Genomic DNA, 21,780 nt, shown 5'->3' on the forward strand with positions numbered 1-21,780 from the left:
TTTCTCTGACTGTTTATGACGTTTTTACACTAATTCCATTGGATGTTGGATGTGTACTGATTGATAGTTTTGTCTTAGATGCATGCCTTTTTTATTAGTTGTTGGTGGTTTTGGACTAGCTGTAAGTAACTGCGAGTACTCTCAGATCTGTACCTAGTGTATTTTGTTGTTGGGGTATACAAGTACCCGGCCACGTCCATTCTGCGTAATATTTCTATTTGTATCCATCTGATGATTTAAACCTTCTTCAACTGATTTTTATAGTTTGTTCTTATGTTGTACTGTTACACCTCTGTCCCAGGTTAGGTGAGGGTTCGGATCGCTCTTATTACATGTATAACCCCGCCATTTTCTGTACTTATGTGCCTATGATATCACTAGTCAGAAGACTGTAATTCAGAGGTTGACGTTCGTTGATTTGTTGCATATTTGTTTTTTGTTAATTTTTATGCCCCATGTATGGGCATTATGTTTTCTGGTCTGTCCGTCCGTCTGTCCGTCCGTTCGTTCCTCTTCAGGTTACAGTTTTTGGTCGAGGTAGTTTTTGATGAAGTTGAAGTCCAATCAATTTGACACTTAGTACACATGTTCCCTATGATTTGATCTTTCTAATTTTCCGAATTAGAGATTTTCCCTCATTTTCATGTTCTACTGAACATAGAAATGATAGTAAGGACTGTGTACTCGGGACACATTCTTGTTTGTACATAATTTGGGCCGTTAGTTTTCTCGTTTGACTTGTTTTACATTTGTCCTTTCCGGGCCTTTTATAGCTGACTATGCGGTAAGGGTTTTGCTCATTGTTGAAGGCCGTACGGTAACCTATTGTTGTTAATTTATATGTTATTTGGTCTCTTGTGGAGAGTTGTCTCATTAACAATCATACCACATCTTCTTTATATATAACATAAAACTAATTATTATGAATAATTATTATTTTTCGATACATATGCACATATAAGGCTATACACACTGTCAATACCTGTATCTTGGCATTGCACAAGATCATGATTTTCTCTGACTGATAATGCTGTCTTTAACAACATCCATTGGATGTTGGATGTGTACTGATTGGTTGATTGATTGATTGATGTTTAACGCCACTTTTAGCACTATTGTGTTATTTAGTTGCGGTTAGTTTTTATTGATGTAACTGGATGACAGCTTCAAATTACAACTGTATATGTTGAAACAAAATTAATCTATTATCAACAGATTGAGTACAAAGAATTAAATACACAATGGTGAATTTAACATTAAATTTCAAATCTTCTAAATGATTTGTAACTTGCCTTTGACCCTGTAAGTCACAAGCATGATCATATCAATATAACTTATAACTCATTCCTATTCTGTTATATATCCTCACATATCACATTTAATTTCCTGGAATGTTCATTTATCAAACTAACTATATCAATGTGACCTTTTTCAGAAGCAATCTTTACAGGTAACCAACCATCATTGTCACATTTATTATAATCTGCTCCTATGTCCAACAACATCCTTACTACTTCTGTATGTCCCTCATCACAAGCATGCATTACAGGTAACCAACCATCATTGTCACATTTATTATAATCTGCTCCTATGTGTAACAACATCCTTACTACTTCTGTATGTCCCTCATCACAAGCAATCATTACAGGTGACCAACCAACATTGTCACATTTATTATAATCTGCTCCTATGTCTAATAACAACCTTACTATTTCTGTATGTCCCTTACTACAAGCAAACATTACAGGTGACCAACCAACATTGTCACATTTATTATAATCTGCTCCTATGTCTAATAACAACCTTACTATTTCTGTATGTCCCTCATCACAAGCATGCATTAAAGGTGACCAACCATCATTGTCACATTTATTATAATCTGCTCCTATGTTTAACAACATCCTTACTACTTCTGTATTTGTCGTCCCTGATAACAAGCAAGCATTACAGGTGACAAACCATTATTGTCACATTTATTATAATCTGCTTCTATGTCTAACAACAACCTTACTATTTCTGTATGTCCCTCCTTACAAGCATGCATTAAAGGTGACCAACCATTAATGTCACATTTATTATAATCTGCTCCTATGTCTAACAACATCCTTACTACTTCTGTATGTCCCTTATAACAAGCATTCATTACAGATGACACACCATTATTGTCACATTTATTATAATCTGCTCCTATGTCTAACAACAACCTTACTATTTCTGTATGTCCCTCATTACAAGCAGTCATTACAGGTGACCAACCATCATTGTTACATTTATTATAATCTGCTCCTATGTCTAACAACATCCTAACTATTTCTGTATGTCCCTTATTACAAGCAATCATTAAAGCTGACCAACCATTAATGTCACATTTATTATAATCTGCTCCTATGTCTAACAACATCCTTACTACTTCTGTATGTCCCTCCTTACAAGCATGCATTAAAGGTGACCAACCATTAATGTCACATTTATTATAATCTGCTCCTATGTCTAACAACATCCTTACTACTTCTGTATGTCCCTTATAACAAGCATTCATTACAGATGACACACCATTATTGTTACATTTACTATAATCTGCTCCTATGTCTAACAACATCCTTACTATTTCTGTATGTCCCTTACTACAAGCATGCATTACAGGTGACCAACCATCATTGTCACATTTATTATAATCTGCTCCTATGTCTAACAACATCCTTACTATTTCTGTATGTCCCTTACTACAAGCAAACATTACAGGTGACACACCTTTATTGTTACATTTATTATAATCTGCTCCTATGTCTAACAACATCCTTACTATTTCTGTATGTCCCTTACTACAAGCATGCATTACAGGTGACCAACCTTTATCAGTGTCACATTTATTATAATCTGCTCCTATGTCTAACAACATCCTTACTATTTCTGTATGTCCCTTACTACAAGCACTCATTACAGGTGACCAACCATCATTGTCACATTTATTATAATCTGCTCCTATGTCTAACAACATCCTTACTATTTCTGTATGTCCCTTACTACAAGCATGCATTACAGGTGACCAACCATCATTGTCACCTTTATTATAATCTGCTCCTATGTCTAACAACATCCTTACTATTTCTGTATGTCCCTTACTACAAGCAAACATTACAGGTGACGCACCTTCATTGTTACATTTATTATAATCTGCTCCTATGTCTAACAACATCCTTACTATTTCTGTATGTTCCTTACTACAAGCAAACATTACAGGTGACCAACCTCTATTGTCACATTTGTTATAATCTGCTCCTATGTCTAACAACATCCTTACTATTTCTGTATGTCCCTTACTACAAGCAAACATTACAGGTGAGCAACCTTTATTGTCACATTGATTATAATCTGCTCCTATGTCTAACAACACCCTTACTATTTCTGTATGTCCCTCACTACAAGCACTCATTACAGGTGACCAACCATCATTGTTACATTTATTATAATCTGCTCCTATGTCTAACAACATCCTTACTATTTCTGTATGTCCTTTACTACAAGCAAACATTACAGGTGACACACCTTCATTGTTACATTTATTATAATCTGCTCCTATGTCTAACAACATCCTTACTATTTCTGTATGTCCCTTACTACAAGCATGCATTACAGGTGACCAACCATCATTGTCACCTTTATTATAATCTGCTCCTATGTCTAACAACATCCTTACTATTTCTGTATGTCCCTCACTACAAGCAAACATTACAGGTGACCAACCTCTATTGTCACATTTGTTATAATCTGCTCCTATGTCTAACAACATCCTTACTATTTCTGTATGTCCCTTACTACAAGCAAACATTACAGGTGACCAACCATCATTGTTACATTTATTATAATCTGCTCCTATGTCTAACAACATCCTTACTATTTCTGTATGTCCCTTACTACAAGCAAACATTACAGGTGACCAACCATCATTGTTACATTTATTATAATCTGCTCCTATGTCTAACAACATCCTTACTATTTCTGTATGTCCCTTACTACAAGCAAACATTACAGGTGACCAACCTCTATTGTCACATTTGTTATAATCTGCTCCTATGTCTAACAACATCCTTACTATTTCTGTATGTCCCTTACTACAAGCAAACATTACAGGTAACCAACCATCATTGTCACCTTTATTATAATCTGCTCCTATGTCTAACAACATCCTTACTATTTCTGTATGTCCCTTACTACAAGCAAACATTACAGGTAACCAACCAACATTGTTACATTTATTATAATCTGCTCCTATGTCTAACAACATTCTTACTATTTCTGTATGTCCCTTACTACAAGCAAACATTACAGGTGACCAACCTTCATCGTCACATTTAGTATAATCTGCTCCTATGTCTAACAACATCCTTACTATTTCTGTATGTCCCTCACTACAAGCAAACATTACAGGTGACCAACCTTTATTGTCACATTTGTTATAATCTGCTCCTATGTCTAACAACATCCTTACTATTTCTGTCAAACCTGTATGTGATGCTGTGTGCAATGGTGTTATTTCAATATTTGTACACTGATTAACATCAACACCGTGATTAACACACCAATGAATCAAAGGAATATCACCTATGAAACATAACCATGATAACACTGACATATGTAGAGCAGTATTGCTACTATATACATCACAGGTATGTGCTAATTTTATCTGGTAAGATACATCAAGTTCATTCAAACAACTTAGAAATCTCTGTCTAAATTGAGGTATTTTCATATTTATGTTACAAAACACATTTTTGACTTGACCTTTTGACCAGTCACCAATTATTCTTTTTATGTACATTTCATGATATTTAGGAGGCACAAATGTTATAAACTTATCCACATTAACTTGTCTTTCCAGTAGAAATCTTTCCTTGATCAAACTACTATGTGCATTCTTTATCAAGCATTGACACATTTTATGTCCAAAGTAGTACACTAGAAAGTCAAATATTTTATCATGAATAGTTTTGTAAATGTTTTGTTCTTTTTTCAGAAAAGTATGTATAAATGAGTTCAGTTCATCCTGTAAAGTAAACCTTGATGTTCCTCTATCCAATCTACATGCCTCACATGTGTTCTCAATGATGGTTCTTGTTTCTTCATTCACATCCTCTGTTAATATATCTTCCTTTAAATTGTTGTTAAACATGACACACAAAGCCAAAGCACAGTATTTGCTAGAAAATCCTTTTGTCTGTAGTTTGTCAATCTCTGCTTCATAAACTGTAAATGGGTTCCGGAAAAAATCTGTGATATTATGTGCAGGATTTTCATGATATAATTTACATAAAAGTGGGAAACAATCATATAAATCATAATAATCTATAATCTCAGGGGCTTTAGTTTTCAGATATAACTCAGCTATGGACACCTTTTCAGCTTTTGTCAAGCACATGCTTTCTGATAACAGGTTACATACACATGATTTGAAAACTGATAAACATTCAAATTTGTCATCCTGATACACTTGTAATCGACATGCTACAATTATCTTGGCAAGCTTATTTGAAAGGATTTTTTTAATTCTCTCCATGACAGGTTCCCATACTTTCATGTCAGTCTGGTTTAAAGAATAGTTTCCACATAAATCATCGATAACAAACAATGTTTTCTGTTTTGGGTTATAAAACTTGACAATGTCACCTGGATCTGTCACTAAAAGTACATCGTACCCTTCATCTGACATCTGTAAAGCTACATGTCGGAGTGTGGCTGTCTTCCCTACGCCAGAACTAGCAGCGATAGTTACACAACTATTCTCCTTTATGCATTTCAGTACATGTCTGGTAGCTTCTGTTGTTATAAACATCTTATTATTGTCCTTCCACTCCACAAGGTTCTCATTAATTTGTGCTAAAAAATGAATAATAAAATATTATTCTGCAGTTCAAGTATTTGGTTATTGTCTGAATTTTGATTTTTCACCACAAACACGAGTTTACTAGTTTCAAATAATTTAACTAATTTTGAGCGTTTTATTAAAGTAAAGAGGCAGAATCATTGTCTCTAATTATATAGATATTGACCTCTAGACCTCTTTTGATTTTGATTTTTGATGTAGTTGGGTTGTTGTCACTTTAAATGACCTCAATGTCTTTTTCTCACTGATCTATAATCTTTTTTATTGCTTTTTGAAGGTCGATTGCATCAATCAGTGCAACCATTTTAACTGTTTTGCTTAAAACTAGTTTTAGCGACATATTCGTTTGACTAAAATTCAAAAATTCTCTGTTTTTTTTTGTTTCTGATGTTGTTTGCTTGCTATCTCATTAATATATGTCCCAATTCTTTCATTCATTTTGTTAAGTTTCTAAGAAGTCGAGATATTATAAGAGAGCTACCATTTGATTTTTTTGAAAATGCAAGTAGTAGAGAACTTTTCACAGTTTTAATTTATCATTGTTACTATAAATATACTTTTTATTTAAGTCAGTAGTATTTGTCTACCTGTACTATATCCAGGGAGGGGGGCGGGGGGGATACTCTCTATATTTGTAGTGGTATGAGTGTGCCGCAAAACAGGGCCCTATTTTCATGCCCTGCTGGTTAGAACAGGGTCAATTTTTCATGTGCTGCTGGTTAGAACAGGGTCGCTTTTTCATGCCCTGCTGGTGAGAACAGGTCTTTTTTAAAACAAAGTATTTGTCTAGAACAGGATCACTTATTCAACTGTTTAGGAGCAAAAAGAGTTGATCAGAAATCTTTTGTTTTGCTTTATCCTTAATCCTTGGTCAATTTGTAGTACAAAGAAGCGTGTCTAGAACAGGGTATACATTTTCTGAGCGTGTCTAGAACAAGGTATGTTTTTTCAATATTTCTGTTTAGAACAGGGTATGTTTTTCAATGTTTACTGGTTAGAACAGGGTATGATTTGGCAAGTGCTGTCGGCACAGTTATACCCGAAAAGATTGTCAGTAGCTCCCCCCCCCCTGGTACTATATATGTGCTCTTGTATGCAGTGTAGTATTTGTTTGCTCTATCACCCTTCTGTTTATGTATTAGTATCTTTAAAAAATTGGGTTTTCTTATATATTTAACATTTGCATAGTAAATAAATGGGGACTGTGTCCATGGGACACAGATGATGCCCCTGCTTGCACATCATATAAAGTTATAAAGGGACATAACTGAAGAAAGGTAAAAGTGACGCTACCCAAATTTGTACTTGAAATGTGTTTTGTGGGTTTTGTGGTAAAAGTGTTGTGTATAAGTTTCATAACATTTGGTTGAGGCAAACTTAAGTTAGAGAACAGAAACGAAAAATTCAGCAGATTTTCCATTTTTAAAGGGGCATGACTCTAGAACAGTTATTTTGACACCACCAAAATTCAAACTTGATCTGTGTTTTGTGGTCATAAGCATTGTGTACAGGTTTTATATGCATTTGGTTGAGGCAAATTAAAGTTAGAGAATGGGAACCAGCTTTGGGGCATACGGACATACAGACGGACAAAGGTAAAACTGCCCCCTCCGCTACAAGGGGGGATAAAATTCAGATATAGTTTGAAATATATCTGATTTTAGGGCCAATTTAGCCAAAATTGAACCACCTTCTTGTATACTACAATTATTGATTGCCAAATATATACCTCTAATATTCCACGGAACTGTATCTTCGTGAGATGTTTTCAACTTTTTCACTTCTACTGTCATATCTTCATTGGTTGTTTTTAACTTTTTCACTTCTACTGTCATAGCTTTCTTTGTTCTCTTCAAGCTCTTCACTGAGTTATTTAAGCTCTTCACTGACTTTTTCATTTCCAACATTTCATCTTTTGAACGTTTAATGTCCATCATTATTTCCTGATTAGTCTGATCCAGTATCTTCACCTTCAAGTTATCACACTCCTCCTTCATTTGCTGTCCACCTAATCTACCGATAGCCTAAAAATGAATAGAGAACATTCTTCATCAATTAAATAACAAAGATTAGTATGACTTAACACACTCCTGATTCATTGGATGTCCACCTAATCTACCGATAGCCTAGAAATGAATAGAGAACATTCTTCATCAATTAAATAACAAAGATTAGTATGACTTAACACACTCCTGATTCATTGGATGTCCACCTAATCTACCGATAGCCTAGAAATGAATAGAGAACATTCTTCATCAATTAAATAATTAAATAAGATTAGTATGACTTAACACACTCCTGATTTATTGGATGTCCACCTAATATACTGATAGTATGACTTAACACACTCCTGCTTCATTGGATGTCCACCTAATATACTGATAGTATGACTTAACACACTCCTGATTCATTGGATGTCCACCTAATATACTGATAGTATGACTTAACACACTCCTGATTCATTGGATGTCCACCTAATATACTGATAGTCTGACTTAACACACTCCTGATTCATTGGATGTCCACCTAATATACTGATAGTCTGACTTAACACACTCCTGATTCATTGGATGTCCACCTAATATACTGATAGTATGACTTAACACACTCCTGATTCATTGGACGTCCACCTAATATACAGATAGTCTGACTTAACACACTCCTGATTCATTGGATGTCCACCTAATATACTGATAGTCTGACTTAACACACTCCTGATTCATTGGATGTCCACCTAATATACCGATAGTATGACTTAACACACTCCTGATTCATTGGATGTCCACCTACTATACTGATAGTATGACTTAACACACTCCTGATTCATTGGATGTCCACCTAATATACTGATAGTCTGACTTAACACACTCCTGATTCATTGGATGTCCACCTAATATACTGATAGTCTGACTTAACACACTCCTGATTCATTGGATGTCCACCTAATATACTGATAGTCTGACTTAACACACTCCTGATTCATTGGATGTCCACCTAATATACTGATAGTATGACTTAACACACTCCTGATTCATTGGACGTCCACCTAATATACTGATAGTCTGACTTAACACACTCCTGATTCATTGGATGTCCACCTAATATACTGATAGTCTGACTTAACACACTCCTGATTCATTGGATGTCCACCTAATATACTGATAGTCTGACTTAACACACTCCTGATTCATTGGATGTCCACCTAATATACTGATAGTCTGACTTAACACACTCCTGATTCATTGGATGTCCACCTAATATACTGATAGTCTGACTTAACACACTCCTGATTCATTGGATGTCCACCTAATATACTGATAGTCTGACTTAACACACTCCTGATTCATTGGATGTCCACCTAATATACTGATAGTATGACTTAACACACTCCTGATTCATTGGATGTCCACCTAATATACCGATAGTATGACTTAACACACTCCTGATTCATTGGATGTCCACCTAATATACTGATAGTATGACTTAACACACTCCTGATTCATTGAATGTCCACCTAATATACCGATAGTATGACTTAACACACTCCTGATTCATTGGATGTCCACCTAATATACTGATAGTCTGACTTAACACACTACTGATTCATTGGATGTCCACCTAATATACTGATAGTCTGACTTAACACACTCCTGATTCATTGGATGTCCACCTAATATACTGATAGTATGACTTAACACACTCCTGATTCATTGGATGTCCACCTAATATACTGATAGTATGACTTAACACATTCATTGGATTTCCACCTAATATACCGATAGTATGACTTAACACACTCCTGATTCATTGGATGTCCACCTAATATACTGATAGTCTGACTTAACACACTCCTGATTCATTGGATGTCCACCTAATATACTGATAGTCTGACTTAACACACTCCTGATTCATTGGATGTCCACCTACTGATAGTCTGACTTAACACACTCCTGATTCATTGGATGTCCACCTAATATACTGATAGTCTGACTTAACACACTCCTGATTCATTGGATGTCCACCTAATATACTGATAGCCTGGAAATGACTTAACACACTCCTAATTCATTGGATGTCCACCTAATATACTGATAGTATGACTTAACACACTCCTGATTCATTGGATGTCCACCTAATATACTGATAGTCTGACTTAACACACTCCTGATTCATTGGATGTCCACCTAATATACTGATAGTCTGACTTAACACACTCCTGATTCATTGGATGTCCACCTAATATACTGATAGCCTGGAAATGACTTAACACACTCCTGATTCATTGGATGTCCACCTAATATACTGATAGTCTGACTTAACACACTCCTGATTCATTGGATGTCCACCTAATATACTGATAGCCTGGAAATGACTTAACACACTCCTAATTCATTGGATGTCCACCTAATATACTGATAGTATGACTTAACACACTCCTGATTCATTGGATGTCCACCTAATATACTGATAGTCTGACTTAACACACTCCTGATTCATTGGATGTCCACCTAATATACTGATAGTCTGACTTAACACACTCCTGATTCATTGGATGTCCACCTAATATACTGATAGCCTGGAAATGACTTAACACACTCCTGATTCATTGGATGTCCACCTAATATACTGATAGTCTGACTTAACACACTCCTGATTCATTGGATGTCCACCTAATATACTGATAGTCTGACTTAACACACTCCTGATTCATTGGATGTCCACCTAATATACTGATAGTCTGACTTAACACACTCCTGATTCATTGGATGTCCACCTAATATACTGATAGCCTGGAAATGACTTAACACACTCCTGATTCATTGGATGTCCACCTAATATACTGATAGTCTGACTTAACACACTCCTGATTCATTGGATGTCCACCTAATATACTGATAGCCTGGAAATGACTTAACACACTCCTAATTCATTGGATGTCCACCTAATATACTGATAGTATGACTTAACACACTCCTGATTCATTGGATGTCCACCTAATATACTGATAGTATGTCTTAACACACTCCTGATTCATTGGATGTCCACCTAATATACTGATAGTCTGACTTAACACACTCCTGATTCATTGGATGTCCACCTAATATACTGATAGTCTGACTTAACACACTCCTGATTCATTGGATGTCCACCTATTATACCGATAGTATGACTTAACACACTCCTGATTCATTGGATGTCCACCTAATAAACCGATAGTATGACTTAACACACTCCTGATTCATTGGATGTCCACCTAATATACCGATAGTCTGACTTAACACACTCCTGATTCATTGGATGTCCACCTAATATACCGATAGTCTGACTTAACACACTCCTGATTCATTGGATGTCCACCTAATATACCGATAGTCTGACTTAACACACTCCTGATTCATTGGATGTCCACCTAATATACCGATAGTCTGACTTAACACACTCCTGATTCATTGGATGTCCACCTAATATACCGATAGTCTGACTTAACACACTCCTGATTCATTGGATGTCCACCTAATATACCGATAGTCTGACTTAACACACTCCTGATTCATTGGATGTCCACCTAATATACCGATAGTCTGACTTAACACACTCCTGATTCATTGGATGTCCACCTAATATACCGATAGTCTGACTTAACACACTCCTGATTCATTGGATGTCCACCTAATATACCGATAGTCTGACTTAACACACTCCTGATTCATTGGATGTCCACCTAATATACCGATAGTCTGACTTAACACACTCCTGATTCATTGGATGTCCACCTAATATACCGATAGTCTGACTTAACACACTCCTGATTCATTGGATGTCCACCTAATATACCGATAGTCTGACTTAACACACTCCTGATTCATTGGATGTCCACCTAATATACCGATAGTCTGACTTAACACACTCCTGATTCATTGGATGTCCACCTAATATACCGATAGTCTGACTTAACACACTCCTGATTCATTGGATGTCCACCTAATATACCGATAGTCTGACTTAACACACTCCTGATTCATTGGATGTCCACCTAATATACCGATAGTCTGACTTAACACACTCCTGATTCATTGGATGTCCACCTAATATACTGATAGTCTGACTTAACACACTCCTGATTCATTGGATGTCCACCTAATATACTGATAGTCTGACTTAACACACTCCTGATTCATTGGATGTCCACCTAATATACCGATAGTCTGACTTAACACACTCCTGATTCATTGGATGTCCACCTAATATACCGATAGTCTGACTTAACACACTCCTGATTCATTGGATGTCCACCTAATATACCGATAGTCTGACTTAACACACTCCTGATTCATTGGATGTCCACCTAATATACTGATAGTCTGACTTAACACACTCCTGATTCATTGGATGTCCACCTAATATACCGATAGTCTGACTTAACACACTCCTGATTCATTGGATGTCCACCTAATATACCGATAGTCTGACTTAACACACTCCTGATTCATTGGATGTCCACCTACTGATAGTCTGACTTAACACACTCCTGATTCATTGGATGTCCACCTAATATACTGATAGTCTGACTTAACACACTCCTGATTCATTGGATGTCCACCTAATATACTGATAGTATGACTTAACACACTCCTGATTCATTGGATGTCCACCTAACATACTGATAGTCTGACTTAACACACTCCTGATTTATTGGATGTCCACCTAATATACTGATAGTATGGCTTAACACACTCCTGATTCATTGGATGTCCACCTAATATACTGATAGTCTGACTTAACACACTCCTGATTCATTGGATGTCCACCTAATATACTGATAGTCTGACTTAACACACTCCTGATTCATTGGATGTCCACCTACTGATAGTCTGACTTAACACACTCCTGATTCATTGGATGTCCACCTACTGATAGTCTGACTTAACACGCTCCTGATTCATTGGATGTCCATATACTGATAGTCTGACTTAACACACTCCTGATTCATTGGATGTCCACCTAATATACTGATAGTATGACTTAACACACTCCTGATTCATTGGATGTCCACCTACTGATAGTGTGACTTAACACACTCCTGATTCATTGGATGTCCATATACTGATAGTCTGACTTAACACACTCCTTATTCATTGGATGTCCACCTACTGATAGTATGACTTAACACACTCCTGATTCATTGGATGTCCACCTAATATACTGATAGTATGACTTAACACACTCCTGATTCATTGGATGTCCACCTACTGATAGTATGACTTAACACACTCCTGATTCATTGGATGTCCATATACTGATAGTCTGACTTAACACACTCCTGATTCATAGGATGTCCACCTAATATACTGATAGTCTGACTTAACACACTCCTGATTCATTGGATGTCCACATACTGATAGTCTGACTTAACACACTCCTGATTCATTGGATGTCCACATACTGATAGTATGACTTAACACACTCCTGATTCATTGGATGTCCATATACTGATAGTCTGACTTAACACACTCCTGATTCATTGGATGTCAACCTAATATACTGATAGTCTGACTTAACACACTCCTGATTCATTGGATGTCCATATACTGATAGTCTGACTTAACACACTCCTGATTCATTGGATGTCCACCTAATATACTGATAGTCTGACTTAACACACTCCTGATTCATTGGATGTCCATATACTGATAGTCTGACTTAACACACTCCTGATTCATTGGATGTCAACCTAATATACTGATAGTCTGACTTAACACACTCCTGATTCATTGGATGTCCATATACTGATAGTCTGACTTAACACACTCCTGATTCATTGAATGTCCACCTAATATACTGATAGTCTGACTTAACACACTCCTGATTCATTGGATGTCCACCTAATATACTGATAGTCTGACTTAACACACTCCTGATTCATTGGATGTCCACATACTGATAGTCTGACTTAACACACTCCTGATTCATTGGATGTCCACATACTGATAGTATGACTTAACACACTCCTGATTCATTGGATGTCCACCTAATATACCGATAGTATGACTTAACACACTACTGATTCATTGGATGTCCACCTAATATACTGATAGTATGACTTAACACACTCCTGATTCATTGGATGTCCACCTAATATACTGATAGTATGACTTAACACACTCCTGATTCATTGGATGTCCACCTAATATACTGATAGTATGACTTAACACACTCCTGATTCATTGGATGTCCACCTAATATACTGATAGTATGACTTAACACACTCCTGATTCATTGGATGTCCACCTAATATACTGATAGTATGACTTAACACACTCCTGATTCATTGGATGTCCACCTAATATACTGATAGTATGACTTAACACACTCCTGATTCATTGGATGTCCACCTAATATACTGATAGTATGACTTAACACACTCCTGATTCATTGGATGTCCACCTAATATACTGATAGTCTGACTTAACACACTCCTGATGCATTGGATGTCCACCTACTGATAGTCTGACTTAACACACTCCTGATTCATTGGATGTCCACCTACTGATAGTCTGACTTAACACACTCCTGATTCATTGGATGTCCACCTAATATACTGATAGTATGACTTAACACACTCCTGATTCATTGGATGTCCACCTAATATACTGATAGTATGACTTAACACACTCCTGATTCATTGGATGTCCACCTACTGATAGTCTGACTTAACACACTCCTGATTCATTGGATGTCCACCTACTGATAGTCTGACTTAACACACTCCTGATTCATTGGATGTCCACCTAATATACTGATAGTCTGACTTAACACACTCCTGATTCATTGGATGTCCACCTAATATACTGATAGTATGACTTAACACACTCCTGATTCATTGGATGTCCATATACTGATAGTCTGACTTAACACACTCCTGATTCATTGGATGTCCACCTACTGATAGTCTGACTTAACACACTCCTGATTCATTGGATGTCCACCTACTGATAGTCTGACTTAACACACTCCTGATTTATTGGATGTCCACCTACTGATAGTCTGACTTAACACACTCCTGATTCATTGGATGTCCATATACTGATAGTCTGACTTAACACACTCCTGATTCATTGGATGTCCACCTACTGATAGTCTGACTTAACACACTCCTGATTCATTGGATGTCAACCTACTGATAGTCTGACTTAACACGCTCCTGATTCATTGGATGTCCATATACTGATAGTCTGACTTAACACACTCCTGATTCATTGGATGTCCACCTAATATACTGATAGTATGACTTAACACACTCCTGATTCATTGGATGTCCACCTACTGATAGTATGACTTAACACACTCCCGATTCATTGGATGTCCATATACTGATAGTCTGACTTAACACACTCCTGATTCATTGGATGTCCACATACTGATAGTATGACTTAACACACTCCTGATTCATTGGATGTCCACCTACTGATAGTATGACTTAACACACTCCTGGTTCATTGGATGTCCACCTAATATACTGATAGTATGACTTAACACACTCCTGATTCATTGGATGTCCACCTACTGATAGTCTGACTTAACACACTCCTGATTCATTGGATGTCCACCTAATATACTGATAGTCTGACTTAACACACTCCTGATTCATTGGATGTCCATATACTGATAGTCTGACTTAACACACTCCTGATTCATTGGATGTCCACCTACTGATAGTCTGACTTAACACACTCCTGATTCATTGGATGTCCACCTAATATACTGATAGTATGACTTAACACACTCCTGATTCATTGGATGTCCATATACTGATAGTCTGACTTAACACACTCCTGATTCATTGGATGTCCACATACTGATAGTATGACTTAACACACTCCTGATTCATTGGATGTCCACCTACTGATAGTCTGACTTAACACACTCCTGATTCATTGGATGTCCACCTAATATACTGATAGCCCTACTTAACACACTCCTGATACATTGGATGTCCACCTAATATACTGATAGTCTGACTTAACACACTCCTGATTCATTGGATGTCCACATACTGATAGTATGACTTAACACACTCCTGATTCATTGGATGTCCACCTACTGATAGTCTGACTTAACACACTCCTGATTCATTGGATGTCCACCTAATATACTGATAGTCTGACTTAACACACTCCTGATTCATTGGATGTCCATATACTGATAGTCTGACTTAACACACTCCTGATTCATTGGATGTCCACATACTGATAGTATGACTTAACACACTCCTGATTCATTGGATGTCCACCTAATATACTGATAGTATGACTTAACACACTCCTGATTCATTGGATGTCCACCTAATATACTGATAGTCTGACTTAACACACTCCTGATTCATTGGATGTCCACCTACTGATAGTCTGACTTAACACACTCCTGATTCATTGGATGTCCACCTAATATACTGATAGTATGACTTAACACACTCCTGATTCATTGGATGTCCACCTAATATACTGATAGTATGACTTAACACACTCCTGATTCATTGGATGTCCACCTAATATACTGATAGTATGACTTAACACACTCCTGATAGTCTGGATGTCCACCTAATATACTGATAGTCTGACTTAACACACTCCTGATTCATTGGATGTCCACCTACTGATAGTCTGACTTAACACACTCCTGATTCATTGGATTTCCACCTAATATACTGATAGTCTGACTTAACACGCTCCTGATTCATTGGATGTCCACCTAATATACAGATAGTATGACTTAACACACTCCTGATTCATTGGATGTCCACCTAATATACTGATAGTATGTCTTAACACACTCCTGATTCATTGGATGTCCACCTAATATACTGATAGTATGACTTAACACACTCCTGATTCATTGGATGTCCACCTAATATACTGATAGTATGACTTAACACACTCCTGATTCATTGGATGTCCACCTAATATACTGATAGTATGACTTAACACACTCCTGATTCATTGGATGTCCACCTAATATACTGATAGTATGACTTAACACACTCCTGATTCATTGGATGTCCACCTAATATACCGATAGTATGACTTAACACACTCCTGATTCATTGGATGTCCACCTAATATACTGATAGTATGACTTAACACACTCCTGATTCATTGGATGTCCACCTAATATACCGATAGTATGACTTAACACGCTCCTGATTCATTGGATGTCCACCTAATATACTGATAGTATGACTTAACACACTCCTGATTCATTGGATGTCCACCTAATATACTGATAGTCTGACTTAACACACTCCTGATGCATTGGATGTCCACCTACTGATAGTCTGCAAATGTACCAGTCATCATCAGTTAAAATATATTGACAGGTTTTATTAACTTATTTTGTCCGATAAAGATAAATAACAAGAGGCTGTCAGAGAGACAGCAAAACGGATTTTTACTGCAGAGGTCAAACCCTGAACAGTTGAACAAGTATAGACACAACATTTAAGCTTAAAACAGCTTTGAATTTGAATTGTGATACAAATTTTAGATTTTATGTTTTTATGAGTTATGGTTCACAATTTTGAAATCTTTCAAGAACAGTAACTCATTTTTTTTAATCTTAAAAGAATCATAACTCCTGATCGGTGAAAGTGAAAATCGTGAATATCAAATTTGACCTCAATTTCGTCATCAGTAACAACATATTAAAATTTAATAAGCATTGGTTAAACGGTTCATGAGTAAATGCACAGACACGAATGGAAACGCCATTTTTTTCAATTTGTCAAGAACTGAAACTCCTGAACAGTAAAAGTGAAAATCGTCATTATCCTACTTGACCTCCATTTTGTCATCAGTAACAACATTTTAAAATTTGAAAAGCTTTGGTTGAATTGTTCATGAGTAAATGCAACGACATGACTGGAAACGCCATTTTTCAATCTTTCAAGAACCATAACTCCTGAACAGGAAAAGTAAAAAAAACCTGACCCTCATTTTGTTGTCAGTAATAACATATTGAAATTTCAAAAGCTTTGGTTTAACGGTTTATGAGTAAATGCACGGACAACATTTGGCTGCCGCCCGCCCACCTGCATGACCGCCAGCCGTACATCCCAAAATTAATAACAAATATTTTCTTCAAAAATCCGGTTAAGAATTAAACTAGAGGCTCTCAAGAGCCTGAATCGCTCAACTGTAATTTTTTCTTAAATCTTTCATCAATGATTATTTTTGCTTTTCAATATATATTAATAAGTGGCTTACAAATTCCATTTAAATTTTCTTTGTATCTGTCATATTTTCTTCAAAAGCAAAAAAATGCATTTTATCCCTATGTTCTATTTTAGCCATAGTGGCTATGTTTCTTGACGAACAAGGAAATAAAATACAAAATTTATATAAGACACTCTGAAACTCATTCAGCCCAAGTTTGGCTGAAATTGATTCAGTAGTTTCAAAGGAGAAGATTTTTTTAAAGTAAGCAAACTAGATGAACATATTGTGAAAAATTGTCTTTAAAGGGCAATAACTCCTTGAGGGGTCCATTGACAATTTTGGTCAAATAGAACTTATTTGTAGATCTTACTTTGCTTAACATTTTTGCTACTTACAGTTTATCTTTATCTATAATAATATTCAAGATAATAACCAAAAACTGCAAAATATCTCATCAATTCAGGGGCAATAACCTAAAAATCAAATACCTGATTTGGCTGATAATTTCAGAGTAGGTAGACATTGACCTAATAAATACTTTAAATTCTTGTCTGATTTCCTCTAAATGCTTTAGTTTTTGAGATATGAGTCGAAAACTGCATTACCCTATGTTCTAATTTTAGCCATGGCAACCATGTTTTCTGAGGAAACAGAAAATAAAACACAAACTTTATTCCAGATACACTAAGGATCGTTCTAGATACCTTAAGGATCATTCAGCTTAAGTTTGGTTGGAATTGGTTCAGTAGTTTCAGAGAAGAAGATGTTTGGAATAGTTAACACAGGATGGACGACGACGACGGACGCCAACTGATGGCAGCTCACCGTTCCTTTGGACTAAAAAAATGGAAAGCTTTGAATTTAATAATGACTAAAAGATTGATCAAATGCATGCATTATGTACATTTTTTGAAGAAAATATTCCTGACATTGACAAACACTGTGTTAAATAATTTTATTAGTATTTTGATATAGTGTACATGTATTTGATCAGAAACTGTTAGAAAACTAAGTTAATTCTTTATATTTTCACAAAACTACTAAAAATTGATTTTCTATGACACATTTAACTTAGAATATAACAATATAATATGATTGACGTGATGAATTACTTGCTCTTATCATGTTTATCTTTTATTTACAAAAGAGAGGCGAAAGGTACCAAAGAGACATTCAAACTAGCGAAAATAAACCGACAATGCCATGGCTAAAAAAGAAAAGAAAAAAAAAAAAAAACCAGACAAACAACAGTACACAAAATACAACATAAAAACAAAAGACATAGCAACAGGTCTCATGTGCTCTGGAAGGGTAAGCATATTCTACTCAAAATGTGGCACCCATCATGTTGCTCATGTTAGTACAAACCCGGTGATAAGTTTAAATTGGTAGGTTACATTCTGGGAAAGAAATGTTTAATATATAAACTACTAACAAAATAGGTCCTTTTGAACGTCCTTATAATAAATTGACATAGCACAGCTTTTAAATTCATAGAAAAATATGCCATGTATACAAATCAAAGCATGTTAGAGCTGTGATGCAGCCAATCTGACTACCCACAATTTAAACTATAACATTAAATCAAATATTTTAAAATATTTTATTTGAAGCAGCAAATGTCTGCAGGCCTTTTATTTAGTAATACAAGGGATATGAAGGGGACATGGTTACATTATGTTTCACTTTTTAACATCTTAATCAAGCAAAGTTCGTTATTTAAAGGAAGTTTAATCAATAGTTCAATATCAGCTTTTATAGATAGTTGTCTTATATACAATCAAACCACACCTTTTATTCTAATTTGTAAACGTCAATAGTTTTTAATTCATAAAAAAAAATCAAAATCCGAGTTTTAATTAATGCAATTATAACCCTGTTGCAATTTTTGCAATAATAAAAACATCCCAATAATTTCTGAATTTACAGTTCTTCTGACAAAAACAGGATTCCAATACTGCATTGACTCACTTTATCTCTTGATTCTCTTTAACGAATTTACACATTGAATAAAATATGGTACTTATCATAAAGGATATTAACAAAACACCTAAGTATGTACGCTGAGTTCCTGTTGTTTCCTATTTGGCTCATTATCATTCTCTGTTAACTAAGCGCAACACGCGTAGAAAGACGATAAATCCCAGTCATTGCCAGTCTTCTTCTGATAAATTTGTAGTGAGTATAAGCATGCTAGGGTAGTAATAGTAAATTAGTAGAAACATGGAAGAAAAATCTAATTTTTAACCATTCGCTTTTCCATGCTTTCTGACACATTAGGCTAACTGTATGTTTCATTCATGTGTTAATGAATACCAGTCATTGATGGGTTTTTAGATACTCTAAATGGTAAAATATGATGTATGTATATATTGTATTCATGGTAACATTCTGCCTTTATATGCTATATAATAATGTATTGCTCTAAGATACTTACACCAGTTATATCTTCCCATGCTGTGGTGAACATAGCAGTGTCTATTTTCCCCTCATCCAGGTGAGCCAAGATGTTTCTGTAATGTTTTATCCTGGCCAAATCTGAAGAAGGTGTAACTTCGGTAGCAACCGGCGGTAGGCAGTCATATCCACCACGTGGAGGAGTCAAGTTGGTCAGGTTTCTAAGTAACGTTATCATAAGAGTTACGTCAAATTTTTTAGAATCAGGTGCAGCTATAAATAAAATAAAAGATCGTCAAATCCTTAAACACTGGACACAATTAAAACAAAGTGTTATCTGCATCGTCTGAATAATACCACTCTATACAAAAAGTCATGCATTTTAGTTGCTGTGAATTAAAGTATAATTTTTTACTCTATTTACTGATCATTGCTGTCATTTACGATCTACATTCTATAGAGGCTCTTATACAACCTTCCTCTTCCTGTCAAAAAAAATCCCAATGATCTCTTAATAGCCTACAACTACATATATATAAAGGCAACAGTGGTATACTGTTGTTTGATAGTCCTTAATCGATTAAGCCAAACAAATCCGGGTCACATACCAAAACCGAGAAAAAAACATCACCTGTAAGAGGATAACAACGTTGTTGATGAAAAGAGGGACGAAAGATACCAGAGGGACAGTCAAACTCATAAATCGAAAATAAACTGACAACGCCATGGCTAAAAATGAAAAGGACAAACAGACAAACAATAGTACACATGACACAACATAGAAAACTAAAGAATAAACAACACGAACCCCACCAAAAACTAGGGGTGTCTCAGGTGCTCCGGAAGGGTAAGCAGATCCTGCTCCACATATGGCACTAGTCGTGTTGTTTATGAGATATCAAATCCGGTAAATAGTCTAATTCGGTAGGTCAAGGGAAGGGATTGTAGTCACGACGTAAGGAACATATCCGATATCATTTGTGAAACGGTTATTCCGTAACGGTCAACCAACTCGTGATGGCGTCCATAAAATTTACGAAGAGATGAATTCAACTTCACCATTTGGAACTCTTGATTTAATAGCTTCGTTGTGAGCAGCAACCCTCTATCAAGAAAATTATGATAGGAAATGCAAGCACGGGAATATCGTATCATTTTGGAGATCATACATACAAGGTATGCAAATGGAAAGAATTTGATTTCCAGTTTCTTAAAATACTGACTTTATCAACTTTATATTTTACACTTTTTAGCTAAGTGTGGATGCTCTACAAAATGCTCTTGCTATTT

The 21,780-nt window shown here is 35.9% G+C and overlaps 1 protein-coding gene across 1 annotated transcript; it reads right to left on the minus strand.

The window, feature by feature from the left end:
* Positions 1–1,256: 1,256 nt before the first annotated feature.
* On the minus strand, positions 1,257–20,765 carry LOC143067354 (uncharacterized). The gene is made up of 4 exons (XM_076240588.1): positions 20,531–20,765; positions 7,611–7,905; positions 4,141–5,874; positions 1,257–1,300 (listed from the first exon to the last, which is right to left on the minus strand). The coding sequence occupies exons 1-4, from the start codon at positions 20,726–20,728 to the stop codon at positions 1,257–1,259; spliced, it is 2,271 nt and encodes a 756-aa protein (XP_076096703.1). The 5' UTR covers positions 20,729–20,765.
* Between the last annotated feature and the right edge of the window lie 1,015 nt (positions 20,766–21,780).

This window comes from Mytilus galloprovincialis, chromosome 1 (assembly GCF_965363235.1).
Source record: "Mytilus galloprovincialis chromosome 1, xbMytGall1.hap1.1, whole genome shotgun sequence".
NCBI classification, from domain to species: Eukaryota; Metazoa; Mollusca; class Bivalvia; order Mytilida; family Mytilidae; genus Mytilus; species Mytilus galloprovincialis.

What these genes read in the sequence shown, in the direction of transcription:
- LOC143067354 (XM_076240588.1), bottom strand. Translation starts at nt 20,728, where the DNA reads ATGATAACGTTACTTAGAAACCTGACCAACTTGACTCCTCCACGTGGT. An exon ending in AGTTCCGTGGAATATTAGAG is followed by an intron (nt 5,875 to 7,610) that starts GTATATATTTGG and finishes TTCATTTTTTAG; the next exon opens with CACAAATTAATGAGAACCTT. An exon ending in TAATAAAGGTGACAATGATG is followed by an intron (nt 1,301 to 4,140) that starts GTTGGTTACCTG and finishes TGTGACTTACAG; the next exon opens with GGTCAAAGGCAAGTTACAAA.